Below are 17,362 nucleotides of genomic sequence, written 5' to 3'. Positions count from 1 at the left end.
TTTGGAAGTCTTCTAAATAGGCAGGGTAAGGGGATGAAATAATGCCAGTAACATATAAAGAAATTAGACATAACAATATATTGATTGATTCAATAAGAATACTTAAGATCAAGATAAAAGTGGTTGAAACTAGGAGAAATGAACAAAGACAAAGTCTACTTCAAAAGATTGGTAGAACTCTAGAGCAACTGATAGGAAAGTTGTAGCCTAAACAAAACTCAAGAAAGAGGACTGACAAAACTCAGGCTTTCTAAGGGGATCTGGCTTGTATCCTCAGCTTGAGCACATACAGAAAACATACTTGTGTTGGCATGCTAAGGATGACCAATCAGTATGGGAGCAACCAGAAATACTCAAGATTTCTAAAAGAGTTATCAATTAATTTACAGTAAAATATATAGACTAGTAGTTCAGATATTCAAGTTGAGTTAATTTTTCTATTCAATTAGTGTCTTAATAACATACTGGAGCCAACCAAGCTGTCTGGTGAGTAGATTTACAACAGAAAGCATCAAATACCACTGAAGGATATTTCATTTAGTTAGTGCTGAAGTATGATGAAAAACACTGTACATAGAATACCTCTCTAGAATGCAAAATATTCCAAATGTCAGAAAGCTTTGGATAAATATGTTCAATTCTGCTATTTCAACTTTTTCTAGACTGGCTCTTCAGATATCTAAATAAAAATCACTGCATTTTAAAAATTTTAAAGTTAATTTTTTAATGTTTCCAATTCTTTAGGCTCACCCTGTGATTCCCATCCCTTTACTGGGCTGTGTTCCCTGAATGGAAAATCTTTGTCTTTCAATATATAAATACAGTTGATTTGGCTACCATGTAATCTATAGCCGGTCTTGGAACCAATTCACATCTAAGTTCAAAGCAAAAGGACATAACTGATTTCTTTCATCATGTGATGATTTTATCAGATTCTTAGTGTGAACAACCCCTTACTGCCACTTACAATGTGCTAAGTGATATGGTAGAGGTCAGTGCCCAGTGTTATGAGAACACTCCAGGTTAAGGGCAGTGATCAAATCTTCACAGAAGGTCTGGAAAAGACTGACTCAGAGATGACATCTAAACTATTCTGACTTGGTTAAAAAATATATCCCATTGTCAGAATAGGAAGAAAAAAGTTTAGGCAGATATACCCAACTGTATAAAATGAGAAAAACTGTCATGATCCATAAATAAGGAAACATTCTACATGGCTGGTATAAGTCATACACAATAGACTTTCCTGAAAGTACTGGGAAATAATTCCTGGACCTTATTCTAGAAGTAACCAAATCAAATAAATTTTGGAAGGGTAATTCTGCCACTATGGTGGGGGAAAAAGGGCTGGGTGGTAGTGTAGCTTAGTGGTCAAGTGAATGCCTAGCAGACACAGGCCCTACATTCAGTCCTCAGCACTGCCAAAAAATAAAGGAAGGGTAAAAGTAATAGAAAGTTAAGTAGCTTAATTAGAAATCCACTAAAATAGTCCAAGCAACGCTATTAAAAACATGAGCTGAACAGCTGCAGAAGTGCAAAATCAAAAAGAATTAATTTTTTTTTAAGGAAAATAGGTATGAAGATAATGAGGATAGTAATTATCTATGCAAGGAAAATTTCAGTAGATAAGGATAAAACTCAGGTGATCATGTAAAGAGACAATAGAAATAATGGGCATAATTATTCCTTGGTGAAAGTAAGCAATAAGAGGAAAATCTGACAGTTGCTAAAATATGTGTGTACACAGACACACACACACACACACACACACACGTATAGATCTGAACATATGTGTGTGTGTAAAGCAAAACAGAAGGAACCAATACTACCACTTAGGATCATGAAGAGATCAGACCAAAACCATTTATGAGACCTTGTCGGTCCCACTACATGGAAGCACGAGTATCTACGGAGAGGTATTAAATTTGAAACTAAGCTCTTCATGGTTATATAAACTTGGCAAGGGTAGAAAAAAAGAGGTCAAGATTCCAGATATCTTATTTCCTAGTAGAGACAGTTATTTTGCAAAACACCTCATAAAGCATTTCAGAGTTCTCAGATCATCTCCTAATAACCATAATGGGCCAGGGAGTTGAGCTATAAAGAAAGGGGAGAGCAGCTGAAAGCCATGAGAATTTTTTTTTTTTTTTTTTTTTTTTGTGGGGGACATAGGAATTGAATGAATAACTGCCAAGCAACGACAAGCCTGCATGATTCAGTAGATCAGGCACAACATAAGAAATGAGTAATCTGGAGTTAGGTAGGACCTTGTAAAGGTCATGGAAATAGGAAAATCCAAGATAGTTATATGACTAATCAAAAGAGTCAAACAAAGCACCCAAGTGGACAAAGAACAAGAGATGACCTTGAAGAATAACAACATATTTGAAGATAGAGAAAAATGTCATAAAATAACAATTACCGATATTATCTATGTGACTAAAAAGGAGGCATAGAAATAAGATGAACAGTCTGCTAAGAGCATATACCTGAATGATCAACAGACTCAAGGTGGGTTTTTTAAGAGCGTAACTGCAGTAGATTATTTAATAGGATTAAGAACTATTTAGATTTAATCAAAAGAAGTCCTTCTGTATAATGCCAATAGTGGTAAAAGTAGTATAAAAATAATCATGAACATACAAGAAGTCTTTCCCATAGACCACTTCTAATATGATTATATGGGCTAACCTGACCTTCTCTATAACATAGCTCAAGTCCTTACAGATACAGTAGACAGGACTGAAAAAGGAAGAAAAAAAAAAGTCTGTGCTAATTATGAAATAACAGAAAACAGAAATACCTTACTGGCAAAGCAACAAAAAAATAAGAAGGAAATCACCTATTGATATTTAATATAGTTATTGACTGGATCACATGAAAATGCTGATATTAACTTTCCTGACATATGAAGTATCAATTCCATATAGTTTAACCTATTTTAGAAACAGAAAAACAGAATTACTCATAAAACCTCAACAACTAGGATTTAAGTTCAAGCACATGGGTTTTTCAATTATTTATAGAATTAATATGCCAGCAATGTTTCATAGAAAAAAAGGTTTTACATTTTCTTGAAGGAAAAAAGTACAAGCATAATTTTTTTGTGGTTTCTAACTCAGGAAAAAAAAAGTTCAATGTATTTATTTTAAAACTTAGTTCAAAAAAACACAATCCTCCATAAAATGCCTAAATGTTTTAAATTTCTTTTAAAATTTCTTAAAGATTACACCTACAATATAACAGAATTCATGAATTTGACATAACTATATTCAAAAACAGCAGCTCCAGAATTTCTGATGAAGATGATCATGTAGAGTCATTTACCAAAACTTGATTAAATTTAGAAATAAGAGAAAACATTTTCCTCAATGTAAGTTGATAAGGCAAATGAAGACTAACAAATACAATGCAAAGATAGATACTTTTTTACAAGGATAGAAAGCATTCTAATTAAATATAATTCATAAACCATTTTAACATATTTGTTAAAATTAATATACACTTATTTTTAAAGATAATTTTCCACAATTACTTTGGGTGAATAAATTATGCAGTATCTCATCTAAAACACAGCCATTAAAACATTAAGAAAGAATAAAATACTTTAAAAGATTTTAACAAGTCACTTCATCTCTAGCCAGGACACACAAATGTTTCATTATACTACTGGTAAGTAACAAACAAAAGGTTCAGTAGAAGGCATCCTAAATTCTGCCACTCTTCCTTAGCTTGTAAGAGTATTTTTCTGACATTGTAGAAAATATCCCTACAGGTCTATAATTGAAGGAGCTATTAGCCAAATGAAACAAATCATCTTGCTGAGACCAATTTCTATTTGTCTTCAACGTTCACTTCCCCTTTAAAAAAAAAAAAAAAAACTTGACTTTCCACTTTGTAGTAAAATTTTTTTCTACTAAAAAATCATAAGTAAACCTCCAAACTAGCCATTGTTATACTCAACTGTGACCACAAGTTTAAGGCACCTTTTCCTACTAAAACTGTATTCAGTTCATTTCTTACATTCCATCCCCACTCCCAGGACAGTACCTAATGTGGCAGGTTTTCAATGTAAGTTGAATAAATATTTACTTTTTGATAAAATAAAAGGATAAAGCATAAATATGCCCCCGATTTTTCATTACATTTATGACTGTATGACTGTTAAACACTCAACTTCAGCCTGAAGAAAACCACTTGTGTTAAGAGCAAAAGATAATATATTGTGCTTTCTTCATCTCTCAAAGGACAAGATTATCTTTTTTGAGATAATCATCTCATCAACTTAATGCAACCTACTTACAAATGCTTTCTTTTAAACAAACTAAATATTATAACTTTGGTTAGTATACTAATAAAGCTTCATTAAACACATTTTAAATAAAAATTTTATCTTAACTCTAAAATTTAAATAGCCAAGAAAATTTAATGTGTACTCTTAATATTAACTGTTAGGTAAATGCATTCATTGTGAATATTTAAATGCACTGAATTATTAAACACTAAGATCAATGTAGTTCTGTCACTAACTAGCTACACAGTAATTAGGAAAGCTCTAGCATTCATTGATTCATTCCTTATCTACAAAATGACAAGACATGGCATATATCTCTAAAATCCCAAACAGATCTTAACCAGCTATGATGCAATATTTTAACTAAATACACACTAAATCACTGGCACTCACAAATCTAACATTTCATTACTAGTGACAATGAATAATAATCCCTTCCTTATAAGGATTATATAAGATAATATTTATAAAGGAAAATCAAGAATTTCAATTAATATAACAGAGTGGACTTGACTTATCACCCAGCATTCTTACTTCAACTATTGGTTCATGGCAATTTCCTTCAAGAAAGACTTATTAATACCAACAATATTTTTATAAGGTACTGAACTCTGAAATGCAACCTTTTAAGTATGAAACTTATCAAAGCTAAACAATAATCAGGCTGGCCAGACCACACAGTGGCCAAGAAGTAGGCAAGAAGACAAAATCCAATGCCACTAACTGTGTGATTTTGGACAAGTGACTCTAATCTTGCTGGGCGTCCATTTCTACATCCAAAAACAAAAAACAAAGGTTTAACTACTTAGGTTAAAAACAAAAAACAGGACTTAACGACTTCATAAGGATTTAAATGAGTTAAAACAATATATGATAAATAGTAACTGCTAAATAAATGTAGCTATTATTATTGAGGAAAAGTAAATTTCAAGGAAAATTCAATTTTCCTTGAAAATTTAGGAAAAGTGAATTTTTTTTTATTGGTTATTCAAAACATTACAAAACTCTTGACATATCATTTTTCATACATTCGATTCAAGTGGGTTTTTACTTGCCTGTAGTGCTTCTACTTACCCTTAAAGAACTAGTCCAACCAATCCTTCTTTGTGATATCCTTGAATTCTATACAAATTAAATATTCATTCTTTTGAATCCACAATGTACATTCAACTAAATGCACACCAACAACATGCACAAATTATATACTCAGAATCATACAATCTTGAGCCAAACTATAAAGGTCACCTGATTCCAATTCAAGCACTTTTGATGCAATGTGTTCACTTTTCATAAGGTTATTTTTAGAAATAAAAACTATTGATTTTCATATCTTAATTAAAGATTTTTAAAAATTACAATCAGATATTAAGATTAACTTTTTGAGTCTCAATATAAGAATAGCAAACAGTTTTAACAACAGTTAAAACTGCTTCAGGGGGTTGGAGTTGTAGCTCAGTGGTAGAGCGCTTCCCTTAGCGTGTGTGAGGCATTGGGTTCAATCCTCAGCACCACACAGAAATAGAAAAATAAAATAGAGGTATTGTGTCCATCTACAGCTATAAAGTATATTTAAAAAAAAAAAAAAACTGCTCCACACTTTACTAAATCATAAGTTTATAGCCAAAGTGCAAAAGATATTTAATCTACTATAAAATAGAATTACGATTGTTTCATATAAATAAAAAACATATAGATATAAAATTAGGATATTTTCAGTGAATGAGGTGTATTCTTTAAGAATTGTAATAATATAATATAAAAGACTAAAAATCCTGAATCTAATAAGTGATTATAGCAGGCTTGTAAGACACAAATTAATATAAGTCCAGTGACTTTCCTATGCATCAGCAAAAAGAATAACTTAAATTAAAAACATACTATTTTCTGAGGGTGGCGGTGCATACCTGTAATACCAGTGGCTCCAGAGACTGAGGCAGAAGGATTCCAAGTTCAAAGCCAGCCTCAGCAAAAGTGAGGTGCTAAGCAACTCAGACCCTATCTTTAAATAAAATACAAAATGGGGCTGGGGACGTGGTTCAGTGGACAAGTGCCCTTCAGTTCAATTCCTAGTACCAAAACAACCAATCAATCATGCTATTTACATCAACATATTAAAAAAATACTTAGATATAAATCTAACAAAATAGACACAGAAGTAATGACCAAAATTAAAGAACTAAAAAAAAAAAAAAGGAGAGCTATTCCATGTTCAAGAATAGGAAGACGGAGTAGGGAGGATAGGAAGGGCAGCAGAATAGAATAGACAATATGATTGATGTATGTACATTCCATGTATGTATTATATATCAAAATGCATTCTACTGTCATGTATGACTAAAAAAATAAATTTAAAAAAATAGGAAGACACAATATTGTCAAGATGTCAGTCCTTCTCAACTTGATCTACATATTCAATGCAATCTCAATCCAAATCCTGGTACATTATCTTGTTTTCCAGTGTCTTTTTATTTTTTTATTTTTAGGTATACACGACAGTAGAGTATATTTTGTCATATTATACATATGTGGAGTATAACTTATTCTAATTAGGATCTCATTCTTGTGGTTATACATTGTGGGAAGTTATTTTGTGAATTAAAAAAAAACAACCTGATTCCAAAGTTTATAAGGAGAGGTAAAAGTCCGTTCCACGGATAGATAAAATTTGGGTCATAGGTTGCTTTAACTGCCTGGGTGAGAAATCTGGATTAACTTAGCAAGCAAAGGGGACATATGGAAGGTTTTAGAATAAAGGAAAGATATGAGTTTTTCAATTAGCCAAAAGCTGAATGTTATTCAGGAAAGAGGGCCAGGTCCTCTGGTATATGTATAGAGGGCATATAGCTCAAATAAAACTCCCCTCACGTAGCATCACCAAAGAGCTGATGATGTGATCATGGCCCACCATTGGAGTACCCCCTGGGGAGAAAGCATGTCTTAAATAAGGCCCTACCAGGTTGTCCACAGGCTCCCTAGAGAGACAGCCCAATATGAGTGGGCATAGATTTGTTCAACATTACAGTGTGACCACCCTGATGTGGGAGAAAGGCCAGGGCCCTGCCCAGTTAGGCAGGTCATACAGATGTGAGGGTCCTCAGCATTATAGCATGTTTGAGTGCCTCCCTGAAAAGTGATTCCACAGAATGGAAGCTAGCTAGGCAGTGGAGAAGCCACAAAAATTCAGCTGCCCTGAACCAGCTGCCTCCTTTGCTAGCTCCAGCCATTCCACACCTCAACGTTATCTCTGCATGTCAAGAATCTCACGTACATGTGTTTAGTATTTGTTCTGTGCAATACCCTCTGTTAAGCAAAAAGCTCCTATCACAAAGAAATGAAGATAAAACAAAATAAAATAAGGAAAGGCAAAAGACCCATAATAGATAATACAATATTGAAGAACAAAATTACACAACTGACAGTAACTAATTTTAAGTAATCAAGACAGTAGAGTATTGGTGAAAGAAAAAAAAATAGTTCAATAAAACAGTATCCAGAGTCCATAAATAGACCCACATAAATATAGTTACTCTGTCTTTGGCAAAGGAGCAAAGGAAATTCAATGAATAAAAGATGGTCTTTTGGGGCTGGGGTTGTGGCTCAGTGGTATAGCACTTGCCTAGCATGTGTGAGGCACTGAGTTTGATTCTCAGCACTACATATAAATAAATAAAATAAAGGTCCATCAACAACAAAAAATTCAGAAAATTTTTAAAAGATATTTTTTCAACAAATGGTGCTAGAATTGGACATTCGTATGCAAAAAAAAAAAAAAAAAAAATGAATCCTGACATAGACTTTACACTCTTCACAAAAACAGAATCAAATGGATCATAGACTTAAACATAAAAGATAAAACTATGTCATAAAAGGCTACATATGAGAAAACTTAGATGATCTTTGATATGGCACTGACTTTTTATATATAACACCAAAGGCATGCTCTCAAGAAATAGTTGATATGCTAGACTTATTACAAGTAAAATTTCTACTCTTTGAAAGATAATATCAAGAAAATGAGAAAACAACACACAAACCAGAAGTAAATATTTACAAAAAACATCAGATACAGACCGTTTCCCAAAATGAGAAAATCTTTGCCACCTGCACCTCAGAGCATTAATCTCCAGGGTATATAAAGAACCCAAAAAACGTAACACCACAAAAACAAATAACCCAATTAATAAATGGGCAAAGGAACTGAACAGACACTTCACCGAAGAAGAAACACAACTGGTCAATAAACACATGAAAAATATTCAACATCACTAGCAATTAGAGAAATGCAAATTAAAACTACATTGAGATTTCATCTCACTCTAGTCAGAATGGCAATTATTAAGAATACAAGGTATATAAATCTGTGGTCAGTGTATAAGTCTATGAATCATCACTTTGTGATTTCCTTCATACTACTGATTTTTAGAAATCCTTCCATATCTTGAGATAAATATTCACTTAAACTTAAAAAAAAAGAATACAAGTAACAATAAATGCTGGCAAGGTTGTAGGGGGGGAAAGGTACACTCATACACTCCAGTGCAACCACTCTGGAAAGTAGTATGGAAATTCCCTAAAAAACTTGGAATGGAACCACCATTTGATCCAGTTATCCCACTCCTCAGCCTATACCCAAAGGTCTTAAAATTAGCATACTATAGTGATGTAGCTACAACAATGTTTAGAGCACCTAAGTTCATTGGATTAGCCAAACAGGAATGAAGGGAAGAGGGAAGGAATGGGATTAGCCAAACAGGAATGAAGGGAAGGGGGAAGGAATGGGAATAGGAAAGACGGTAGAATGAATCGGACGTAATTTTCCTATGTTCATATATACATACATGACCAGTGTAACTCCACATTGTATACAACCACAAGAATGGGAAATTATACTCCATGTACATATATCAAAATACATTCTACTGTCAGGTACAATTAAAAAGAACAAATTTAAATTTTTCAAAAAAGAACCAACCTTCAATCAATCAAATACTAAGGAACAGTCTCTAATATTCTGTTACCTAAACCTCTTTAGGAAAGTAGCAGAGAGAAGTCAAAGGCAGAGGTCTGATAAGAAAACCAAATCTCTGCCACTATTATGGCAAATGCTAAAGTCTGCACAGCACCCATTCTTCAAACTTCACATCTGACTATCACTCAGCTACAAAAAACACCTCTAATTTCTCAATGTTTCTTATGTCTATATTTTCTTGTAAGGATGGTCTAAGGACTGCTAGCTTCAGACTTAAAGATTCTGAAACTTCGCCCCACAATAATGGGGCCCCAGCAAGCATTTTTATCAAATATCATGAGTAATTCATGATGTAAACTTGTGTTGAACAGTTAGACTCTTGGGACTGGGGTTGTAGCTCAGTGGTAGAGCTCTTGCCTAACATGTGTGAGGCACTGGGTTCAATCCTCAGCACCACATACAAAATAAATAAAATAAAGGTATTGTGTCCATTTACAACTAAAAATATATATTTTTAAAAAGTTAGAATCTTAATCCACTCTACAAAACTCAGTAGAAGTTACCTACTACATGACCTCCCCAAATTAGAATTAATTTATTTCTTCTGTACTGTTTGAAATTATGTGTAGTTCTCTTATAACGTTTACTACCTTATCACTTCCCAATACTCCTCCTTACCTTCTCTCTGAAGGAAAACTTTCTCATTAATTCTGATTAACTATGGCAGAAGATTACTACTTGTTTTTCCATAAATAGATCATTGCTTAATTCCGGCAGTTATTACAGGATGCTACATAGATAAAATGAGCTGAAATACCTACAATTCCAGGAGCTAGCTCTAATCTACCTAATATTCTCAGACAGATTATGATGAATGATGATTTTTTATTAAAAAGTGATCTGTAATCTTCTAAAAGAATACAACAAATGGTTTTATTCCTTTAATAAATTTTCTAGAGTATTTTCACAATTTGAAAGCATAAAAACTAAGAGTGAGTTCAGTATTTTTAGTCTAGATTAAAATCCTATTGCTATTTGCTCAGAATATGAGGACTTTATTATATGCACAGGCATCTATGGAGTTTTGTTCTGCAACTGTATCAGAGAGCAGAATGAATTTATAATTGATTAAATTATAAAATAAAAATGTCCCAAGAGTTTCTTTACATTCTGGAGTAGTATTTAAGACAACACTGAAGTACTTAGCCAAACCTAACAAAAAATTTCCAAATATTACCTACATGATATGTAAAAAATAAAAAGAGAAATGACAAAAGGAATCAAACTAAAGAAAACAAAAGGGCAAGGAAAAAAACAGTAGAAACCAAGACTAAACTTCATTTAATTTGAAATATGCTTCTATTCTAAAAAAAAAAAAAAAGTTCAAAGTGAAGCCCCACAATCATGAATGTAAGAATTAGGCTAGGCACAAAGGCATGGTCCTATAATCCCAGTTACTGTGAGGAGCGTCACAAGTTCAAGGCTACCCTGGGAAACTTAGGGAGACCTTGTCTCAAAATATGAAATTAAAAAAGCTTGGGAGAAGGCTGTGGCTGTAGCTCAGTGGCAGAGTGCTTGCCTAAAACATGCAAGGCACTAGCGCTGATCCTCAGCATTGCATAAAAATAAATAAATAATGGATTCTGTCTATCTACAACTAAAAAATTGGAAAAAATAAAAAAGATCTGGATTTAATTCAGTGATAGAACACTCAACTATTGTGTGCAAAGCCCTGAGTTCAATCTCTAGCACAGCAAAAATAGTGTTAGATGGTGCTTTAATCCCCATCAATTTTTACTTCTTTTATCTAGGAGAAATTTGGAATCCTTATCAAAGTTGAGTGATTTTACCAAATTCACATAATAATGGGCAGAATCTGGATCTCCTGAGTTCATGTCTAGTGTGTCCTTTTTATTACATCGTTAGGCCTAAACAATGTAAAAATTGTTGTCACTTCAACTAAGCTGAATCCTAAATAAATTCAATATGTTCACTTTATTAAGTGGTCAAACCTTTTGTTTTGAAGAATTCCAGGCTCTGACTACACTTGCATATACCGACATTATCAATTTCATATCTAGGAAAGATAGAGTCAAGTAATTAGCTCTGAAGTATAAGCAATGCCAGAATGAACACAGCCAAATATTTGATCCCCAGTCTCAAACATTCTGAGAATAAGCATAAGAATACATTTAAGATATAATTACCTCTTTTGAATTGGCAGGAGAAAGGTTCTATTGCTACTATTCCAGAACACAAGAAACAAGTTCATATTCAGCTTCTTTGTGACTATGACGAATTTAAGGATTTTAAATTACACCATCTTCAACTTTTTAGACCAAGAAGTAAAAAGTTGATCTTAAATTTAAGAAACTGAGATCAGAGTTTGAGTTCAGACTACTACCTCAAGTAAATAATTTCCTATTTCTGAACCCCATATTTGTCTGTAATATTCAAGAGGATAGAATGGTTGATCAAGATTTGGTTCCTACCAGTTCCCTCTCTTTGTCTAATTTAATTGATGCGAAGAAGAAAAAAGAAAAACCTCTCTTAAGACACACAAACCATACTATTCACTGAGGTTAAAAATACATAAACAGAGGGCTGGGGTTGTGGCTCAGCAGTAGAGTGATGGCCTCCAACATGTGAGGCTCTCGATTCGATCCTCAGCACCACATAAAAATCAATAAATAAAATAAAGGTATTGTGTCCAGCTATAACTAAAAAATAAACATTAAAAAAATAAAATACATAAACATAATGCTTAAAGTGATATATGTCATTTGGTAGAGTGCATAGGAACTATATTATTTTGAAGATCTTTGTTTTATATTCATTTCATTTTCTAAGCCATTAAAAAGTTAATCATCACACAATAACCAAAATGAAACTTGACAATATTTGGCCCTGAAAAAAATCATGGTTGACTACAGCCAAATTCCAAGACATAAGCCCTACAGATGAGGGTTTAAAAGCTTTCACACCATGAAGTAACTTGACAGTTTTGAACTATGCTAGAGCTCTGTAATCTTGGAAACAACAAAGATTTAAAAAATAAAAATAAAAACCATCGTTTTGTGTTCTAGAAAATGACTTACTGCAACAGAATCACCATTCCCCATAGAACTTAAATAAGGTTCACAGTCTAGTCTTCCACCCAGCTCCTGCGAATTTACCTATGACAAAGCCAGGATCTAGACCCTCCAAATTCCCTGTCTGTTTCATAAATGACGTCCTGAACTGCTTGTCACAACCAATCAATGGAAAACAAGTGCTTATTAATCAGACTTTGATTAAGAGTCTCTTCCTAGAAGTCCCTGGACATTGGCTTGCACTCATTCTGAAACAGCATACAAACCACTGTTAACAGCTCCTCAAAATAGGCTGCCTCAGAGAAAAACATTCTCTGGTTAGTATCCATCATAACACAAGTCTTTTATCTTATTTCTCCATATGTGGTTCTTTCTAGCGTTATTACCCTTCCCCATAAAAGAGAACCTTCTTTGTCTAACCTTTGAGACCCTTGCTGATCCCATGATCAGGGCATTCTCTCTACTATGATAGATCTTTCCTCCATACCTTTGTGATTTTTTCTTTCGAATAAAATCTGTTCTTACTAATCGGGATTTTTAAATTTCACATCCTTTCCAATTCTGAAATGGCTGAGTTTGAAAGATATCCTGATTTCGTGTTCACTTGGAGACACTAAAGGTATTTCTAATTCTCAGTCTCTGTCCTGCGGCTGAAAAAGAAGGCGGGGAGGAGGTGATGAGCTGGGCAAGGTCAACTCTGGGTACACTTGGCGCCACGGGCCATACACAGTGATGGGCCACGAAGAGGCAGGCTACCCACTCGGTACTTCCTGCCAGATCCACTCCCACCCTCCGCCCTCCTAGTCTCGCGGCTGGTCAGGACGGATGCTGATTCCTCAGGAGCTCTGACACTTGGGGCGGGTAGTGGGTCCTGCACAGAGGTTCACCGGGTGCTCCAGCCAGTTCCATTCTAAGCAAGGCACTCAACCGCCTCCCCTCACAGGAGACTTCCTGGCCATTTCTCTCCCACAGTTGTTACTCCTGCCTTCATAGAAGAACTCACCATGGCGCCAAGGACGGGTAGTGGACCAGACACCCCGGAGCCGCCGATCTCCCCTACCGGTGTTGCAGAGGGGAACCTCTAGAAACCGCGAGGAAGAAGGTCTTCCGGCTCTGCCGGAAGTTTGCCTGCGCGGGACAGGAAGTTCCTCCTCCTCCTCCTGAACGCCGGCAACCCCACGCTACGCAGAGGTGAAAATACGTAGGACGTCCTCTAAAGCAACTTCCGCGGTGCTAGGTTAGGGGCTGGGGGTGGTGCTGACCTTGAGAGGTGCGGGAAAGGCGCAGGCGCAGCACAGGTAGGTGGGCGGGCGGAGCGCCCTTGCCGCGCCTAAGACGATTCTGAGGTAGGTTGGGTGGTTTCGGAAGGAGCGCATTCTCCCTCTGGGAGGTGACGGAAGCACAAGTAGGTGGCTCGGGTGAGAGTCGACCCCTTTACCCAGCGGATTTAGTGAGGATAAAGACCATATTGGGTCTTGTTCTTCCTGATACAACGCCGTAATTGCCTCGGCTTTTAGCCAGTGCCCTGTCTCATTGTACCCTTTCGCTTTTCTGATTTCGTCCCTTTGGGGAGTCTCGCCTTCTCGGTAGACCTGTTGTCCTTCTGTGGTTTTCATTTCCTGTCTTAGTGTGTCCAGCTCTACTCCCTCAGGTCAATGGAATCTGACCGTGAGAAGTTTCTTCATTATTCAGACACCAGCTGGAGCCAGAGGACATCTACGAAGAACAGAGTAACCAGGAAGAGAATATATTCCGATATGGACGTTTTCTTTTTGGCTATTAAAAAAAAAAAGGAAACGAAATTATCAAGTGGAAAGAAAGGAAATTACCCCCAGTCAACTCTTTATGCCTTTTTATTATAATGAGATATAGTCCTGGAGGCAGGCTTGAAATGGGTATGCAGAGCACCATCAACCCAGAAGTACATGGGGATCTTTACTTAAGTTGTGGCTATCTGTAATCTCATCCACTTCTTTTTGCTGTAGTGTCAAGTTTTGTCATGAAGTTGGAACTGAGGCGGGAAGCTAAGAAGCTTCAGAAGAAGTTAGAAATGGTTATGGATTTTCAGTTTCACCCTTCTTACCAGAGTATCTAGAGGGAATGATATGGATGTCATAAATGGCCCAAAGACCTTGGGAATTAGAGGTCTGAACCATCCAAAAGAAGCAGGCATGGAGCAGTTGCTTTCTGTTAGAAAGGGGGTTCAGAGACTGGTTGTGTGAGTTATGTTGTCTTTTACTTTAAATTTTGTGTGTGTTGAGGGGATACATAGCATTATAAGGAGGGAAGATACAGAAATCCTAAATACTGACAGAAACAGCTGGAAGCAGGAGGGGGCTGAGGAATAGTTTGTGAAACAAATTCTGCTGAGGATCAATCCGGAACTTCCCTGAGGGTTCAGCTTCTGCTGTGTAGGGACTAGGTTGTAAATAGACAAGCCCCAGGGCATCTACAGATGGTTAAGTGTGTTAGAGAGGGGTTGTAGTTGTCTGCTAGTGGATCTGTGGGAAGCAGGTGCTATCCTTGAGGAAGAAAAGGTGGAGAAGGAAAGTGGCTATCAGCCTGTCAGTGACAACATATCCTGTGAAGTCTTACTCTTTCATTTCTGACAGTGTGGTTCTTCTTATATCTGTCCTCAACCTGGCAGCCTCATTGAGGTTCACAAAGCATCTCCTTCTATGTGACAGTAATGTTGAAATTATTATCAGGATAGATGCTCTTCTTGCCAGAGTAAAACCAAGAAAATAAATCACTTTTTGTTATCTGCTTATCATTTTTTATATGCCATGGGGTTCTATATTCGTTATTAAGTATAAAGCACATTGATAAATACTCCTTGGTTAATATCCTTTAATATTCATGTTTCACAGTTATCTTTATTACATCATGATAAATCTTATACAAGTAGTATTTTAATGATTTAAATGCATATATTTTAATGCAGTGTCACCCAATCCCTTTTTTATCCTATAGAAAAACAGTATTTTCTATTCTTTACCTGTCTTAAAGGAATTTTCCTGTTTCCATTTCTTAAAATAGAAGTATTTGACAAAGATTCAAAGAAAGGAAAGAGTTATGAAAGGGGGAAAAAGGTGTGAATGATGAAGATTAAAAAGAAACTCAGTAGTTTTGACAAGGGGGTTGGGAGCATAATCATTGAGAAACGTCTTGGTTGCTTACTATTAGGACTTAATTTAAAAAGTTGAAATGTCCTGACAGAAATTTTCCCAAATATTTAGAAGTGCCAACAGGAAGTTACCTCCTCTCTTAATACTCACATTGACCTGGAACTCTTACAACCTTCAAAACATATTACTTTTTTCAAAATTCAGTCCTTAGTTTTTGCAAAATGTACTGCTTAGTTTCTCCTCTAAGAAACCTTTCACTGTTCTTACTATCATTTAATAAGTGTGATTATTACATGCTTTCTTTTTTTTCTGTCATTTATATTTTTTTTAAAGAGAGAGAGAATTTTTTAATATTTATTTTTTAGTTTTCGGCAGACACAACATCTTTGTTTGTATGTGGTGCTGAGGATCGAACCTGGGCCACATGCATGCCAGGAGAGTGCGCTACCGCTTGAGCCTCATCCCCAGCCCTCCTGTCATTTATATTATTTTCCAATAACCACCTAGAGAACTGGGATCTTGTTTTTGTTCTGTTTTGCCATTTTCCTCTATAAGAAATACCTTAATGTTGTGGACAAAGATCATTTCAGTTAAATTGCACTTAAAATTCTTTGTGGACAAGATGTTAGTTGTCATAATACTTTAAATGATAAAAAGTAGTTGCAGTCTTACTTATAACAATAAGATTAGTCACATTCTGTTGTATATGCTTAGTGGGATATTATCTGTTTTTAAAAGCCATTAGACTAGAGTTTCTAATGGAAAATGTTTAAATTTCTAAGTTAAAAGAGCATTTTATGGACTATATGTTTCCCCCCAAAATTCATATATTGAAACCCTAATCCACAATGACACAACATAAATAGATAGGAACTTTGGAAGGTGATTTGTCATGAGGGTGGAGCCCTTATGATACAATTAATGACTTTATAAGAAGAGATACAAGTGATCATGTTTTCCCTCTTCTCTCCATCATGTGAGGACAAAGTAAGTACACAGCTATCTGCAGTTCAAGAAGAGGGCCCTGTCCAAAGCCAATCCATGCTGGCACCCTAATCTCTAACTTCCTAGCATCCAAACTATTAGAAATGTATTCTATTGTTTGATCTACCCAGTTTATGCAGAATAGTGCTCAGGGTGGGTTTTTGTTTGTTTGTTTAATTTTTTTTTGTAAATGGACAGAATGCCTTTATTTTATTTGTTTATGTGGTGCTGAGAATTGAACCCAGCATGCCAGGCAAGCACTCTGCTGCTGAGCTACAGCCCCAGCCCAGATGGTTTTGTTTTGTTTTTTGTTTTAATTTAGGTAAAGAATAGATCAGTTTGGCTTTTGTTTCTAAAATTTTGCTTTTTAACATTCACCTATATTGCTCTCATCTTTCTAGTTTGGGGAAAAATTTTTTTCAGAAGCATATTGCAACCTTTTAATGATTGAATAGCCTCCCTGAATCTCCTTTATTTCCATGACACTTACCACAGTTGTTTCTATGACTGTACCACATATCTGATCAATTGGTTCCATAAACTCTGAAAATTTTACACAAGTGGTATGGTGCACATTTTCAAAAACCATTAACATATGAAATGGGATCTTGATACCATTTGATACCTTTTCTTGTGAGGAAAATCTAAAACAGTCACCATCACCAAGGGCAGTAAACAGACAAAACCATATCTGTTGGAAACTGAAATTACTTTTATTCATTCATTAAATATTTATCACCAGTCACTGTTCTGTACTCTGAGAAAACCATGGTAAATAAAGTAGACATAGTCCCTATCAGGTAATTCACGTTTCAGTAGTAACCGACCATACATGAATAAATAAGGAAAATGTAAGATAGTAAGTACTAGATGAGTATTATAACAATAGTACTTC

General features: G+C 35.3%; 1 protein-coding gene across 4 annotated transcripts in view; it reads right to left on the bottom strand.

Annotated features, from left to right (window-relative positions):
* Positions 1-13,460, bottom strand: part of Tmem161b (transmembrane protein 161B) — a 64,252-nt gene extending 50,792 nt beyond the window's left edge. For 3 of the 4 annotated variants that reach the window (XM_027927604.2, XM_071612435.1, XM_071612433.1), the window contains exon 1: positions 13,359-13,460. In XM_027927604.2, coding sequence (XP_027783405.1) covers positions 13,359-13,361 — 3 coding nt within the window. In that variant the 5' untranslated portion in view covers positions 13,362-13,460. Of the gene's footprint in view, positions 1-11,275; positions 11,295-13,358 lie in introns of those variants that run through there. The other variant, XM_071612432.1, reaches the window with a different exon arrangement.
* Positions 13,461-17,362: the final 3,902 nt, after the last annotated feature.

The sequence above is a fragment of the Marmota flaviventris genome, chromosome 5 (genome assembly GCF_047511675.1).
Source record: "Marmota flaviventris isolate mMarFla1 chromosome 5, mMarFla1.hap1, whole genome shotgun sequence".
Lineage (NCBI taxonomy): Eukaryota > Metazoa > Chordata > Mammalia > Rodentia > Sciuridae > Marmota > Marmota flaviventris.
Note: the sequence above shows the minus strand (reverse complement) of the source record. Positions and strands in the feature narration are given on the sequence as shown.